Source organism: Tiliqua scincoides, chromosome 4 (genome assembly GCF_035046505.1).
Source record: "Tiliqua scincoides isolate rTilSci1 chromosome 4, rTilSci1.hap2, whole genome shotgun sequence".
NCBI lineage: Eukaryota > Metazoa > Chordata > Lepidosauria > Squamata > Scincidae > Tiliqua > Tiliqua scincoides.
The window spans coordinates 215750843-215767577 of record NC_089824.1 but is presented as its reverse complement, the minus strand read 5'-3'; the positions used below and the strand labels follow the sequence as shown (position 1 = coordinate 215767577).

General features: G+C 43.9%; 1 protein-coding gene across 1 annotated transcript in view; it reads left to right on the top strand.

Annotated features, from left to right (window-relative positions):
* The window catches only part of CABLES2 (Cdk5 and Abl enzyme substrate 2), a 54466-nt gene that overhangs the window by 17917 nt on the left and 19814 nt on the right, over positions 1–16735 (top strand). Inside the window, exons 2-3 of the mRNA XM_066623850.1 lie at positions 14854–14946; positions 16537–16614. Of these exons, the coding sequence (XP_066479947.1) occupies positions 14854–14946; positions 16537–16614 (171 nt within the window). The remainder of the gene's footprint in view (positions 1–14853; positions 14947–16536; positions 16615–16735) is intronic.

Sequence of the window (16735 nt, the reverse complement as noted above, 5' to 3'; positions counted from 1 at the left end):
GAGAGGGGGGAAACTGCTAGTAATCTGTAATGAAGCAGAACCAAGATAAAAATAACTTCTGTTTAATTGGGTGGTGACACTGGTACAATGACTCAGCCAATGATCAAGGAAGTTTGCAAAGGAGAAACTGTAGACAGCTGGAGCAGCATAAGTTGCCACATCAAAAGCGGGTGTTTTAAATGCTGTTCAGTGACATGAATTGCTGATTAGCTCTAGGTAATTAGCACTATATTTAGGGAAAATAAACTGAACTCTTGCTGACATGACCTTGCTGGTGTTTTCAGTGAAACTTTAGGTTGGCATGTTATACAGCTACATGGTTTACCTCCCACTTCAAATCTTTTATAGCAGCAGAGTGCAGAAGATGGATCGTGTTGGACACTCGCCAATGTCCAGCAGACTGCTTTCTGACTGCAGGTTGCAGAGGTCCTCCTGGACCAAGGGGGCTTTGGCCCAATACAGCAAGGCAGGTCCTCCTAGCAAAAAAAAGTCCCAAAAATTGCTTAGCACCAGTTTGTTACGCTTTGACGGTTGAAAGATTCCGAGCATGCGCTCTTGCCTTGCACATTGTCAAACGCATCAGTGTGCAATGGGGATTCTAACCTTTTTTTTTAAGGAGACCATGCAAGACTGAACTCGGTCCCTCCTTTCTGATAATGCTAGCACAATGATTTTCAGCCAGTGTGCCATGGCACTTTGGTGTGTCACAAACAGTCTGCAGGTATGCCGTGGGAGTTTGGGGAGGGTCATTCATTTGTAGGGCCGTTGGGGGATGTGAGCCTCCCACCAGTAGCCTGGTGTGCCTTGTCAATTGTTGAAAAACTGATGGTATGCCTTGACTATTTTAGTGCCTTTTCAGTGTGCCACAAGATGAAAAATGTTGAAAATCTCTGCTGGCATAATGCTCATGTTTGGGCATTGGGCCGGAAGTCAGAAAGTAGTGCAGGAACCAGTGGAAGACTGCTGGGTGACTTGCAGTAGCCCCACAAGGGTTTCTAACTCCCAGTTATTTAGCAATAATGAAAAGACCTCCCCTCCCCATTCGCACTCACACTAAAAAGAAGAAAACTTGAGGGGAAGACCAGAAGAGGATTTTTGTGAGAAACAGATAAGAATGGTGTGCAAGCTGGAACTGTGAATTTAACTAGTGGAGGAGGGATGATTGTATCAAAAGGATTGTATCCTTGGGGGCAAAACTGCCTGTCCTTATGAAGCTGAGCTTTTTTTGTGCTGCATTGACCTTATCTCACTGGTTAGCCAACAGCTTCTCCTGACCCTGACAGGGTCAGACTCTGGCATTTTTAGTCCCCTAGTTAAAATGTTAAAAATATGTGTCCTGAATGTGGATGTGCCTGTACATTCCTAGTTATTTCCCAGCCATCTCATCTGATTGGTACTTTCTAAACTGGCGAGTTATGGTTTCTTTAGAGCCGAATCAGACGTTACGAGAGATGCATGGGTGCCATTGAGTGTGCATCATCAAATCTCTCCTGTAAAGGAAGACTCAGAATGCTGATATGATGTTCTCCATTTTTCTCACCCTGCTTCGCTTTGTGGGCTGGCGCTTAATTCTGAGCACCCTAATGCCAAGATTTACTTCTTTATAAGACACTACGGGGGCCAGGGTAGGGGGTTGGCTGGTATTCTGAGAAGTAGCACCTTGTGAGATGTGATTTTACCCTAAGCACTTCACTAAAGAGGTTCTATAGTTAAGTGGCCACAGATGTCTAGACAAGACTGCCACAAGCAATGTCCAGTGTGTATGCAGGTGACATCCTAGTGCACGCTGCAACGCATATACACCCCTTATGCCCATCTCCATGCTCTCATTCGCCTCTCTTGAGCCTTTGGGTTTGCTGGTAACCTACTGAACTGGGGAGCAGGAAGTAGTGTGGCCTGGGAGGAATTGAAGCAAGCGCCTATTTTGCCTCTTGGCTTTCTTTTGAATCTGCCCCTTTGTGGAGATCACTTTTGGAGACCCTCCTCTAAGAGCCTCAACTCTTTGAGATTAATAGCTTCATTTTTGCACCATTCTTCAGTCAAAATTATTGGACAGTTCATGTAAAAGAAGAAGATAACAACCTAGAAAGGCATCATAAAATAATTTCAGTCACTTAACAAGTGCGGATAAAAATAGCAGCGTAAAATCATGTCAACGAATAATTCAATCAAATGGTTATTAAAAGCCTGGGAAAAGGTCTCTGCACTACAGCCAACCTGGAGGGACTGCACTGGAGCTGACATGCACTTTAACCCAGCCCTGAGCCACCAGGGCTGCTGCTGTTGGATTTTCTAGTGCCAGTGCCTTCCTTGCCAGACCATCGTGCCCTTTGTCCTCGGCTGCTTGCCCTGACCTCCACATGCTGGATGACTAAGATAGGCCAGGGAAGGCAGAGCCCTTTCAATTTGCTGGCACCCAGCAAGGTCTAGTATGCGCATCAGATATGGTGTGATTTTCAACATTGTTCTTTTCATGGCATGCTGACCTCTATGGTCTTTGTCTCTTGTGATGTCACTTCCAGGAGGCTCTTTGAGGTTCTGCAGCTCTGTTTCCAGGGCTACTCTCTGTAGTAACAAATGACCTGCCCTGATTTGGCAGGGCCCGGTGGAGCAAGAGGAACAGACTATTCATTACTACAGACAGTCGCCCTAGAAACAGAGCCACAGAACCCAAGAGTTTTTTAGATATTTTCAACTGCTGTGCTCCAAACTCCTACAGCATGCTTGTGGACCTTTTGTGGCACACCAATGTGCTGTGGTACACTGGTTGAAAATCACTGAAAGATGGAGTTTCAACTATTTTTGGACTGCACCACTGCAGACTTATGGTAAGAAACAGCACTGTGGTTAAATGCTTACCAAAATGGGAGATCATTGCTGCATAATCAGAACTTGCATGTTGGGGTGAAAGGTTAAATTAAACCTTTTCTCCTAGATAGAAATTTCGGGTGGTTGTATGTTTTAATGCACAGGGAATTTTGCAGAGGGGTGGCGTCCTGACTAGTGCTTCTGCTATTGAGAGCTCACCCTGCAAGCAGAAATTTCTTCCATGAATGAAAGGAGTGCGGACCTCTTCCATGAGTAAAAAGCTCCAGGAAGATGCCACACAGAAACAGAAGGGGGGGGGGGAGTGGATATGTTGTATTCAAATACACAGTATCTTACAGTCTTCAAAAATAAACACACCTGGTCATTGCTGAACTTCAACTTTGAAAATTCAGTGGAAGATGGCTACCTGTCTTTAAAACTTTGTTGACTGACAGAAGATTCAGGACAGGCAGAGGAAGAAGTAGAGGTTATCATTGGCTTACCAGTAATGATGGCTGCAAAGAACCTCTATGTTCAGGGGCAATATGCCTCTGTATTTTGATTCTAACTTGCCTTGCCTCCAAGGAGTTTAGGGTAGCATACAAGGTTCTCTTCCCCTTTCACAATGACCATATAGTCAGACGGAGAGATAGTGATTGGTCAAAGTCATCCAATGAGCTGTGTGGCTGAGTGGGGATTTGAATCACTCCCAATCTATAAGTCTAACTGGTACATTGCAGTGGCTGTATACCCATTGCTGGGGTGGGGCCGCAGCAGGAGTGGTCTGTTGCTTTCATCACTGCTTATGGTTTTCCCAGAAGCGTCTTGTTGGCCATTGGTCTGTCGGAAGCAGCATGCTAGGCTTGATAGACCTGTCAGCTGATCCCGCAGGACTTACTTTTTATGCTGACCTTCCTATGAGTTTTATAATCTCTGTGAGCTTTGACACTTCAGCTATATACCAGACTGTAACTGCCCTTTTACTACAGGGAACATCCGTATTTTGCCATGATACATTTCTGCTGCAGTTAATAAATTTGAGATTGGGTTCATCTCTTACCCTTGCTCTGAATAGTCCCAGCAATATAACTGAGGGTCGGAGTGTCGATGGAGGATCTTATAAAGCAAGGCTGGATCTGTCGTCCTTGATTAGAGGAGCCTGTTTTAGTGCCTGGCCCAGCCAACTTTTGCCAATATTCGTCTGCCACCAAAGTCTTATTCTTCATGAAGGCCTGACATTTATATCTAATGTACAGTAAGCCATTAAACTTGATGAGCGAAGGCTTCGTTACAGAGATGGGTTTCCAAGTCTTGAAATAAAATCCCTGTTGCTTTTAATGCTTCACTTGCCAGACTGCAAAGTCATAACCATGATATATTGGCACTATTGTTTGGTAGTTAGTTAATATATACCTCCCACTCTTCCTCCTCTCTTTTTACTCCATCCCTTCAAAATACACTTGTAAAAACTAGATGGGCCATGTATCTACTGTAACAAAATTCCAGAAGGGGTATTTTTCTTGTTGCAAATAGGTTTTCTTGCTCTTGCAACCAGCACATCTAGCATTGCAGGGCTGTCTGTGGGGAACAGGGGGGCGACAACATTGCAGTATATCCCAATTCCGTTGAGTATAATGGATCTCCTTTATTTTGGTTACCATAACTTATTCTTTTACGATCTTTCTTAGAGCTGAGAACATGAACCAATCTGTCATTAATCAGGAAGTTCATTTAACTGCAGATATCGTCACAGCTGCCCCTAAGTGTGCTGGTATTCTAGATCAGTGTCTCTTAAATTTCTGCCTATGGAGAATTCTGTTCATAACAGAGAAGCACCTGTGTGCTTGCCCTACCTTAACCCTACACCACTGGTCTGCCCCCCTCCCCCCCAAAAAATTGGGCTGCTGACAAGAGAATTTGTGGTAGAGAAGAAACCAGGAGTGGATTTTTGTGGGAAATGACTGAATATGGTAATAGTGTTGAAACAAATTTCAGCACTGAGCACATGCTGCTGATCCTTTATTCCAAGCAAGTGCCTGTCCCTCTGAGCCTGTATTTACCCTGGGACATATAGAAGTGAGCTCCATGTTGCAGCTTTTGATTTTGAAGTTGTATCCTGGTTTAAAAGGGTTTATCAAAGGTCATCCCTGACATCTGGAGTCCATGTCTCTCCTGAATATTTGAGAATACATACATCTAAATTCCACTTGTGTGTGTCTTTTTTTTAAACCATAACATGGGAAAAAGTTCTGAAACATCTTTTCTTGCACAAAGAAGAGCTTGTGGCTGCATGTCTTCAAATAGATTGCCTCAGGCCTTTGCCAATAGTCTTGCTAGTTCTACTAGGGAAGAAAAATCTTCACATTCCTCAGTCCTGGCATCAAACCTTGGGCACCTTGGCCTTCCCAACCCTGCTCACTGCGATTCAGCCTGTGCGCTGGAAGAAGCAGTCCCAAACTCGGTCATAGTAGTTTATTGCACACCAGACAGATTGCTTGCAGAACTTGGACTATGGCACCCAGAACTCTTGTTCTTCTGTCATCCATAAGCTTACAAGGTTTTTGTTTTGTCTGTAGTTCAAATAATTCTTTAGAATTAGGGGCCAGTTGGCCATGGTCGGCAAGCTTTACAGGTGTCCCACCAACTGTGTATTTGCTGTGGTAGGAAGACTGCAGGGATAAGGGTGTTTCCCACACAGCAGACATGCACAGTTCTGGTTATGGAGCTTATATACAAAAAAAAAATTAAATTGCTCCAGGTCACTTGGTGGGGAGCGAAACCTCAGGGCCCAATCCGACCCAGCTTTCCAGCACCAGTGCAGCTGCAACGCAGGCCTGAGCTAAGGGAACAAATGTTCCCGTACTTTGAGGAGGCCTCTGTGACTGCCTCCCCAACACAGAAAGCAGTGCGTACCCCATAGGCACAGCAGCACCAGCACTGGAAAACTGGGTAGGATTGGACCCTCAGTCATTGATTCTTCCATGCAAATCCACCACAGACACACACCTATATTAGAAGTGCAAGAAAAGTAGTGGCTCTGTACTGCGTTCAAAGCTGATGATCCGCCACTGAGCTACAGTCCCTCCCCCAACACTTTTCTTACTTCCTCTTCTTCCACCACCACCCCTACAAAGCACAAGATTCCAAGCAGCTGGCCTCAGTATCCATGTTGTGGTGTCTAAATAACTACTGTTAAGAAGATTCTTTAAATCCCACAAATACAAATTTTGTCACTGCTCATGGCTGCAGCTTGATCTTAACCTGCTGATCGCATGGTGTTGAGGCCAGGAAGATGATCTGATCTGCTGTACGTGCCACAGCTGGCGGAAGTCTCGGGTTCCACCCACTAACAAGGCCCTATGTGTCTTCATCTTGCACGTCCAATGTGCTGGCATAGTGTAAATGCCAGGTTACATTGTCCTCTACGGGGCCAGTAAGTGGGACTGATTTAAATTAAGTAGGGCATGCATTTTGAAACATCAGTCACTTTAAAAAGGGATTGTTTCATTCTTATTTTAATATGCTCGTTCAAGTTTTATTATTTTAGTGTATACTTTTTTGATGTAAAGCATAAGAAGGTTGTACATATTTGCCTAGAGAAAGGAATGGTGCTACAAAGATAGCAGGTGCTAACCCCTGCTAATTGGGTAAGAGGCACTTTTTCAAGTGGGTTCTCCTCTTTTTTTTAGCAGGGGGAGAGTAACTGGCCCATCTCACCCCAGCAGTGTTTGTTCTAGTGGCTGTCTGCTCTTTTGCATCTTTTTAGATTGTGAGCCCTTTTGGGACAGGGAGCCATTTAGTTATTTGATTTTTCTCTGTAAACCGCTTTGTGAACTTTTAGTTGAAAAGCGGTATATAAATACTGTTAGATGTTAGATGTTAGAGGACTGAGATTTATTGATGATTGATTCTGGGAGGTTGGTAGTACATCGCTATAAGGAAGTTACAATATGTAGGCTGCAATCCTATGTGCACTTTTGTGGGAGTAAGCCCCACTGAACTCAGTGGAACTTACTTCTGAGTAGATATGTGTAGGATTGCACTGCCAGTGATCTTATGAAAGGTCTCAGGCCTCTTGGAGAGAGAATACATCTTCCAATCAGGGTAGGCAGGCCACTTAAATATGTTGAAACAAGAAGGGTGAGCACATAGACTAAGAATACTGCCAGTGCTCTACAGACTGTGGGTATACTACTGTTAAAAACCTATAGGAGCTTAAAGTCAAGTTGCATATTACAGAAAGGCAGCCCAATCCTAACATTAGCTGGAACAGTCAATGTGGTCTGTGCTGTATCCAGCACAAAGTAGGTGCTGGCTAGAGCACAACTTGAGATGGGGGGGTATTTGCCCCCCTTACCCTGTGTCACATAGCAACCACACCTGTGCTAGCAATTTTGCTGCTACAAATCTGAGTGGCCCTTGTAAGGCTAATCGAGCAGGGATGGGTGTTAGAATTTGCCCTGCTCTGCTGTGATCTATCTTGTCCCATAATGGGCCTGATCTGGCTCCCGGTCCACCTCCCTGCCTCTGTCCCACCCTCCCTCCAACCTCTTCTGCCCGGGCCAGCACAAACATACCCCTTCCCAGTTCAGATCTGGTGTGGGGAAGCCAGCGCACATCCTTGCGCTGGCCAAGCCTGCTTGAAAGTAGGCGCGAACATGCTTTACAGCACATTCACAACACTCCTGGGTCGGCGCAAGGGCTGGCTGAAGACCTTTGGATTGCGTTTGTAGGCACCTGCCATGCTGACATAGCAGATCTGGCCACAAATAATGATGATCAAACCCTTTAGTCTTGTGGGATGACCACAGTGGATTTTGTCCCACACTACAGCAGTCTGGTGGAATTCTGTAGAGCACTCGTTCTTGCATTTCTGCATTGATCTTGATGTATTCCTCTTGTGAAGTTGGGACCTGACTCTTGTGTTAGAATAAATGGCAGAATCTACTAAAGGAACAGTTGACTTATTAGTTTATAAAGGAAAAAATATGAATAGATAATGCTTTTAACTTAAGCATTGATTCCCAAAATGTGTGCTGCACCACGGCAAATTCAGAGTTGTGTGCTCTGAGGGTTCGTTTGGGCATGTATATGGTGTCAGTCTCCCCCAGTTGTTAAATTGAATTAGAGAATGTCCCCTGTTGCCAAGAGCCAATGAGGATTTTTTATCCATCTGCCTGGAGAGGATTGAGTATTCAGAGTGCTGAATATTTTTGCTGCTGCTATTGCATAGGAAAGGAGATCATGTTCCTGCAATTTGCATCTACCGGTTTTGGCATTCCGCCCACCTGCCCATTTGTTCTGGACCATGTTCATTTGTCAGGGCCATCGGTGTTCTCACTAATGCCAGTTCTTTGCAGATCTGAACATTCTGAGACACTCTCCACCCTGGGAGGTCAGACCAAAGGTCCATCCAGTTTCCCATGGTGACCAACTGGATCCTAATTTTATAAACCTTTAGCATCTCTTCTCCCTCCATCATCTGTTCTTAGTGGGGTAGGCAGTCTTTTCTTTACTCAGAAGATTATTTTTCTGTGTGGGTGAAGACAAAAGAATTTTTAAAAGACCTGTAATGGGTTACATTTAGATGGTAGGTTGTGGGATTTAAAATTGTGCTGAGGGCAGTGAGAAGGGAAATGTGGATCATGTTCTCATCTACCACCAGCCTCACATGCATCAGTTCACATTCTCTCACACTGATAGTGAATCACATGCTGGTTTTTTGTTTATTCAGCTCCTACCCCCATAAGAACAGCCCCACTGGATCAGACCATAGGCCCATCTGGTCCAGCTTCCTGTATCTCACAGCGGCCCACCAAATGCCCCAGGGAGCACACCAGGTAACAAGAGACCTGCATCCTGGTGCCCTCCCTTGCATCTGGCATTCTGACATAGCCCATTTCTATAATCAGGAGGTTGCACATGCACATCATGGCTTGTAACCCATATTGGATTTTTCCTCCAGAAACTTGTCCAATCCCCTTTTAAAGGCATCCAGGCCAGATGCCGTCACCGCATCCTGCGGCAAGGAGTTCCACAGACTGACCACACGCTGAGTAAAGAAATATTTTCTTTTGTCTGTCCTAACCCTCCCAACACTCAATTTTAGTGGATGTCCCCTGGTTCTGGTGTTATGTGAGAGTGTAAAGAGCATCTTTCTATCCACTTTATCCTTCCCATGCATAATTTTGTCTCATAATTATGTCTCAATCATGTCCCCCCTCAGGCGTCTCTTTTCTAGGCTGAAGAGGCCCAAACGCCATAGCCTTTCCTCAGCCCCAGCCCAGTAATCATCTTAGTCACTCTCTTTTGCACCTTTTCCATTTCCACTATGTCCTTTTTGAGATGTGGTGACCAGAACTGGACACAATACTCCAGGTGTGGCCTTACCATCTATTTGTACAACGGCATTATAATATTAGCTGTTTTGTTCTCAGTACCTTTTCTAATGATCCCGAGCATAGAATTGGCCTTCTTAACTGCCACCTCACATTGGGTCGACACTGTCATCGACCTGTCCACCACCACCCCAAGATCTCTCTCCTGATCTGTCACAGACAGCTCAGAACCCATTAGCCTATATGTGAAGTTTTGATTTTTTGCTTCAGTGTGCATGACTTTACACTTACTTACATTGAAACGCCTCTGCCATTTTGCTGCCCATTCTGCCAGTTTGGTGAGATCCTTCTGGTGCTCCTCACAATCACTTCTGGTCTTCACCACTTGGAAAAGTGGTATATGCATGATCCCATATGCATGATAGAGGATGGTAGTTGTGGGGCTGTCTGTTCTGTCTGATGGGAATCGCATTGAGATTGCACACAGAAAGGGGACACACTGTCCTTTTTGAAGGACCTTTCTCTGCTAGCTTACAGTGCAAATGGGAAACCAAGAGTAGAGGAAGCTAATGGTTGTGATATGCCCTAAACTTCTATGGTGGAAATCAACCAGGCCAAATTCACTCTCCTTTTGCATTGCAACTGATAGTATAAACAGACCTGGGGTGTGGTGATACAGGTAGAAAAGCAAACCCTTCTAAAGACATTCCACTCACTAGGAAACCCATAATTCAGATCCATTTCAACAGCAATGGAGCGGATGGACCAACATCACTAGCTGATCTTGTTCAACCTCCTTAACGAGCTTTAGCAGTTCTCCTTTTACTCCTAATCAGTGAATGAGGCACAGTGCTTATATCCTTTTTAGGTTTGTGTTTTAATCTGTGGAACCCCTTGGAGAACTGGATAGAAGTAAACAGACATGGTCTAATGAACTGTAAACCAGCCACTAATCCACTATCTACCACTGACCTTATGTGGCCTATTCTTGGGATAATTCCATTAGTCAATAACAAGAGGATTATGATTACTAACCAGGAAGCTGGGATGATAACGAGCAGTATCGTGGTTGTGAAACGCTCTCTCTTAGCTGGCGTAAGTAAACTGTCTGGTCTTGAACAAAATAAGCTTTTTTCCCTCAAAATGACACCCACACTTACTGTGATTTTCTTTTTAAACTGGTGTAACTGTCTTATAGAAGAGGCTATACATTTTAATCAGTCAATTAGTTGTTTAATTAGTGGATCAGAGTTAATTTTGTGCCTTTTGCTTGGTCAAAAGCTGTAGACAAACATGGGTAATATAATTGATGTTTTGAAAAATTCCTGCAGTCCCGGCTTGGCCTAAAGCTTGCTGTGACCTTGAACAAATCCACAGTGTCTCAAGCCAAAGCAACTTTGCTAGTTTGTTGGAATAATTATCCAGCAAGGTTACAGGCAAGGCTATAGAAATTAATACAGTCAGTGAAGCAATAGATGTCGCTGACTCTAATGAGCTCTGAGAGCCAGGGCACTGGAGGATGGATGGAGTTCAAAGAAACCAACTAGGTCACACCAGAATACAAAGCAGACTGTGAACCAGATGAGAGGCATTCTCTTGAGGAGAGACACTTTGCTGGGGAACATTATAGAAGCAGAAGGAGTTTCCTCCGTGTATTGTTGTTAGAATGTCAGGCTAGGACATAAAAATGTGAGAAGAGCGTTGCTGGGTTAGGCCAGGGGCCCTTCTAGTCCAGCTATATCTCACAGTGGCCCACCAGATGCCTCTGGGAGCACATAAGATAACAAGATACCTGCATCCTGGTGCCACTCCCTTGCATCTGTACTCAGAGCTAAGCTATCTCTAAAACCCAAATGCTGCATGTAGTCATCACGGCTTGTAATCGATGATGGACTTTCCTCCATAAATCTGTCATAAATCTGAAAGGCATCTAGGCCAGGTGCTATCATAACATCCTGAGACAAGGATTTTCACAGGTAAAGAAATCTGCCTCAACTCTTCTGCCAGTTATTTTAGTGGATGAGAACATAAGAAGAGCCCTACTGGATCAGGCCAAAGACCCCTCTAGTCCATCTTACTGTATCTCACAGTGGCCCACCAGTTACCTCCAGGAGCACACAAGATAACTGCACCTGGGTACAGGTGGGCCCTTCTTATCTGTGGATTAAGGACCCACATATTTGGCTTGACACAGGTCCTGACCCATGCCTGGAGGGCCTTGCCAGACCTCCCAGACGAAAACCCTGAAGTGTCTTCTGGTCGTGCCTGGGAGATGTTCCAAGGCATGGGGAGGTCGTTTGTGGCCTCAGAAGGCTTATCAGAAACTTCTGGGAGGCCTTCTGAGAGGTGCAGAGGTCGGACACAACCTCTGTGCACCTTACAACATCTCCAGACACAACCACAAGGCACTTCCAGCCACATCCAGAGGCCCTCTAATGTCCCCCACCTGCATATTTGATTATATGTGGGTTTCAATATCTGCAGGAGGGTTCAGGGACAGATCCCTCACGGATACTGAGGGCCAACCTATATCAGACCAATTTCAACCCAATGTATTTAGACCATGCAAATTTCTGTGTTCTTTTTTTATTTATTTATTTTATTAACACACACAAACGTGCAAACATATAACATACATTTAGGAGTGCTAAATACCATATACCATTACTAATTAATCATACTATATCTCCTAATCTACTTACTCATCTATTTCTACCCCTTATTGATTTATCCATTTATTTATATAATATACAATAAATTTTCCCTAATGCCCTATACTATATTTTCTAAATATTCACTTTCTACCAAGCGTAAACGAACTTCAATTGCTCATTAATATTAAAACAAAATAATCTAATTACCAAAATTATCACCTCAGCTATTTCAACTCCAATCTAATTCTCCAATCTAATTACACTTTTTTCTTTCACATAACCACATATAAAACAATTCTTCCACACATTTACATTTCCAGCTATAATTTTTATACATTCTAATTCATATTTATCAATCTCATATGTATTCTTTTTTTTTCTTCAAATAAATTTGGACCATTGTTGTTAGCTGAATAAATCCTCCAATTTTCTTTAACCCTCAGATTACCCCTCAGGGTTCTTTTTCTTTCTTACTTTCCATTTTTTCTCCTGTAATATCTTTAATAATTTATCTCTATAACAGAATCTGATAAATCCACACTTTCTTATATAGCGTGTGTTCATTCTTCCAGTTAACTGGGATATATTTTCTCCTTCTTGTTCCAACAAATTTTGTGATTTGTGCACTCCTGTTACTCTGTCCATCTTATCTTTCTTAATCTCCATCAGCGCCTCTTCTTCGTCCTGTTGCTCCTCCTGCTGATTTTCCTCCTTTCCTAATTTTTCACTCCCTTGTTTGTCTTCTGCTTGTTTCTTCGGAACAATTGGAAGATGTGAAGAAACAAGCAAATTTCCATGTTCTACTGAGCACTTCACCAGCACTGTGGTTCTCTTAACAAATCTTTCTTGCGCTGTGTCTGAAGAAAATTCTCAACTCTCAGTGCAGCAGTGCTGCTAGCAGTTCTGGCAATGAAGAAAGCAAAAGTACCATAAAAGTTATCTTAAAAAGATTTAGTCTTGTTGGAAGCTGAGAATACCCGTGTCACATAGTTCTCCAAGCAGAAATGTCACAATAGGTAGTTGGCAATCTTCAGTCTCGAAAGACTCTGGTATCGCGCTCTGAATGGTGGTTCTGGAACAGCGTCTAGTGTGGCTGAAAAGGCCAATTCGGGAGTGACAATCCCATCCACACAGGGAGCAAGTGCAGTCTGTCCCTGGTCTGTCTCCCTGGCTGTGGGCCTTCCTTCTTTGCCTCTTTGCCTCAGCCTGTTGGCCAAGTGTCTCTTCAAACTGGGAAAGGCCATGCTGCACAGCCTGCCTCCAAGCGGGCCGCTCAGAGGCCAGGGTTTCCAACCTGTTGAGATCCACTCCTAAGGCCTTCAGATCCCTCTTGCAGATGTCCTTGTATCGCAGCTGTGGTCTACCTGTAGGGCGCTTTCCTTGCACTAGTTCTCCATAGAAGAGATCATTGCCAGTAATGTTCCCCTACTGTCCCTTGAGTACAAGGACTGTTAATCTGTGTGGAGAAAGAGCTCCTAGTTATGTTCACACCCACACTCCTTCTCTTTTCTATCTGCGGTCTCTAAACAAGAATTCAGTATTCTCCACTTCCTGAATGTGATGTTATTTATATCACATCTACGGATTGGGAACCCAAACTCTGCTGCCTTATTTGTTTGCTCAGAAGTCCAGGAAGGCACAGCCATGGGATTATTCACAGTGGCTTGTGTGTGTGTTGTGATCCCACAGGAATGCAGAATGTGGTACTGGGCACAGAACTCAACTTCCTCAGAACCTCCTCATTTTCTTCTTAAAAGCCACAGGTTCCTGGCTTCTGTCGCTGAGAAGTTAGGCTTGAAAGTGTTGACAATACCTGCTGAAATCCTGAATGCCATAGAGCTGTTTGGTTGGTTGGGGACAGGGCTCTGATGTTGAATGTTGCTCCTTGTCCCTCCTTCTGACAAGCAAAACCAGACTATATTATGCAAAACGGTTCAATTTATGCTACACAGATTGTGAAATTTAGCTTTTCTTGCAGTAGACTTTGCTTCCTGGGAGAATAATTTCCTTTCCCGCCCCCGTCCCCCACTCCTTTTTATCAAGCACAGAGTGTTCTTGTATGTCATTTGCAGGCATCAAGATTTGCAGGTCAAACTCTTATTAGTATTTGTGCAAATTATTTTGCACACACATGGAGGTGATGTACTAAATGTTAGTTGATGATGATTTATGTTCAACCAGTTTCTGGTTTAAAAACAAACATGCAGTCTTCTCTATTAGAACTCCTGCAGCCAGAATGGAAAGCTCAGTAAATTGTCAGAGAAAGCAAGCTGCACATGATTAGTAGACATGTAGTAATCCTGATACTGAACAGATGGCTCTGGACTACTGGTTTTCAGACTGTGTTCTGAGGAACTCAAGGGCCACTTGAAAATTTATCGGGGGCTCCTCAGTGAGAAGGTGGGTGATGCTGGGAAACCATTCCTGAAAGGCAGCTTGACTACTGTCGCCAATCTTCCGTTGATGTCTAGCTGCAAGAAAGTGAGCGACTGCTTTAGGGTGCCCTCAATTCCACTGGGGTGATGGTGAACGCTAGCATCCCTGGGTGAAACGCATGCTTCAGAGAACCTGTCCCAGAATCTCTTGCAACGTGCAGGGCTTTCACAACCAATCTTGTTAGGCTCTTCAGAAGAAACAAGCCATTGTACAACGGGTTCTCAGAACGTTTGCGAACTACTGTCCTGATAGGCTTGAGGGGAAAATTAAGCTGACAGCTTGCTGATCTCGGAGGCCATGAACTAATACTGTTCGCTCTTCGTGGTGTTGTGCATTTTTGCAGAAGGCGTTTTATCTCCCAACGCTGCTCTCTAGAGTTTTTAGAAGACATAGTGGAATGTGCCAGTGTACGAAGGTACTTGTTCAAAAAGCAGCATTAACCTTTTCTCGTTGCATGTTTTGCAAGTCCTTTTTCCCTGCACCCTCCTCCAAGCTGAATACCTGAGGTCCTGCATGCAGGCTGCATTCCAATTGTAACTTCTGCATCCTTTTTTATTATCCGTCATTGGGGAGGTTTCTGCTCTGAGTTGCTTTGTTTTTTTCCCCTTAATTTGTAGAACCAAGCACATGTCTGGATCACCAAGACACAAAGGACTGAAGAAGATACACTTCATCAAGAACATGAGACAGTATGATACTAGGAACAGCAGGTAACCTCTCGTCAACTGAAGGATTCCCTGGAAGCCTTGCAGTTAATTCTGGCAAAATGAAAGTTTTGCATGCAGAGAAGTTACTTTGAGGGTTGGCAGGGGGAATCCTTTGTTCACCTTTTGTGGTGTGTCCATGTTTGGACGTAAACAGACAGTTGTTTTCAGTGGCTGCCACAGCTGCATGCAAATTGTGTGATGTCGTCTGTCAGGCATCCTGTATCCAACATGTTGATGTCAAATATTGCATAGTAATGCAGTGTCACTGAGGGTAAGCAAAGCCCCTTATAGGCCTTGCTCTGAATAGTGGGGGGGGGAATGCATCTGAAAGAGGGACCCTCTCATTTCCCACTCCCCCACAATGTGCAAAGCTTCCTTTAACCCCACTGCAGCAATTGCATTTGGAACTTCAGAATACATTAGTTATCATGACTAATGAGAAAATTGGATTAAAACATGCCTGGCAATAGCTTCAAAGGGGGGAAAAACAAACTTAAACTTTCAGGGTAGTTTCATAATGTCTTCATTCCTACATGGGAAAATCTCTGTGCAGAGGAGAAACGCCTGCAGTAGTTTTTGCAAATGTGGGGCACTCTGGTATCAAGTCAGAATGTTGATTCTGTTTCTGAATCTTCCTGATCTAAAAGTCTTTTCTTGCTGGCCTACTACTTGAAAGACAGACAATTTGGGGGCTGAATGTTTATTTATTATTTATTCACTTAATTAAAAGATTTCTACACTGATTTTCTAAAACCCAAAGCGGCATCCAACAAGAAATAAGCATACAAAGGAGAAAAACATCAGAATAGAACGTTAAAGTAAAAAAAATTTTTTTTTAATGACAGCAATAAGAGAGCAGATTAGCATGTAACATAGCTGTAAAAGTAGCCGTAGCAGTTAAGAAGGGGTCCCTAAGGGTCCCTTCGCAAAGGCCAGGCAAAACGAATGGGTATTCAATATATCAAGTACCCCATATAACAAGGGGTACCCCATATAACAAGGAGGGTGTCCTCTGGTCTTCTGGCAGCTGGTTCCAGTAGTGTGGTGCCACAACTGAGAAGACCCTGCATCTTGTTGCAATCCCTCTGGCTTCAGATGGCAGTAATATTCTGAGATGGGACCCCTCTGATAACCACAGGGGACAGGCAGAATCATATGGGGGAAGGCGGAATTTGTGGCCTCCTGTAGGTAAAGCCTCCCCATAGGAGTCGGTGCAGCACAAGTGACTGGCAGGAGCACACCATCCAGTTTGGAGGGAGAATAATATGTAGTGAGGCATATATAAGCTTTAAAAGCAAACATGGAGTTTAGATAGGAATAAAAAACATTGGTGAAGTGCTTAAGATTGAGCTATGGGTGAAGAAGTCCCCAGTTCAAATAGTACCTCTGTTATGAACCGTTTGCCTAAGGCCATCAGTCTACACCTCTCTCCTGCAACTGGCATATTTGGTGCCAACTGGCGTAATAATACTGACTTACCTTACATAGTGGTGGTGGTTGTAACCCTGCATGATGCTGTATGTGAAGCACTTCAGCAACTCAAAAGTACCTGAATTCTTATGCGTATTAACTGATTTCTGTATCTTCCTTTAGGATAGTATTAATCTGTGCTAAACGGACATTGTGTGTGGCTTTTTCTATCCTGCCATATGGAGAGAGCTTACGGATCAGGTGAGTAGATTCATCTCTGTTTGGCTTCACTGAAAACTTGCAAGTCTGTACTTACTTCTGTAGCTGCAGATGCAAAACGGCACGCGTTTCTAAATGAACCAAATTGCAGTAGGATTATGGC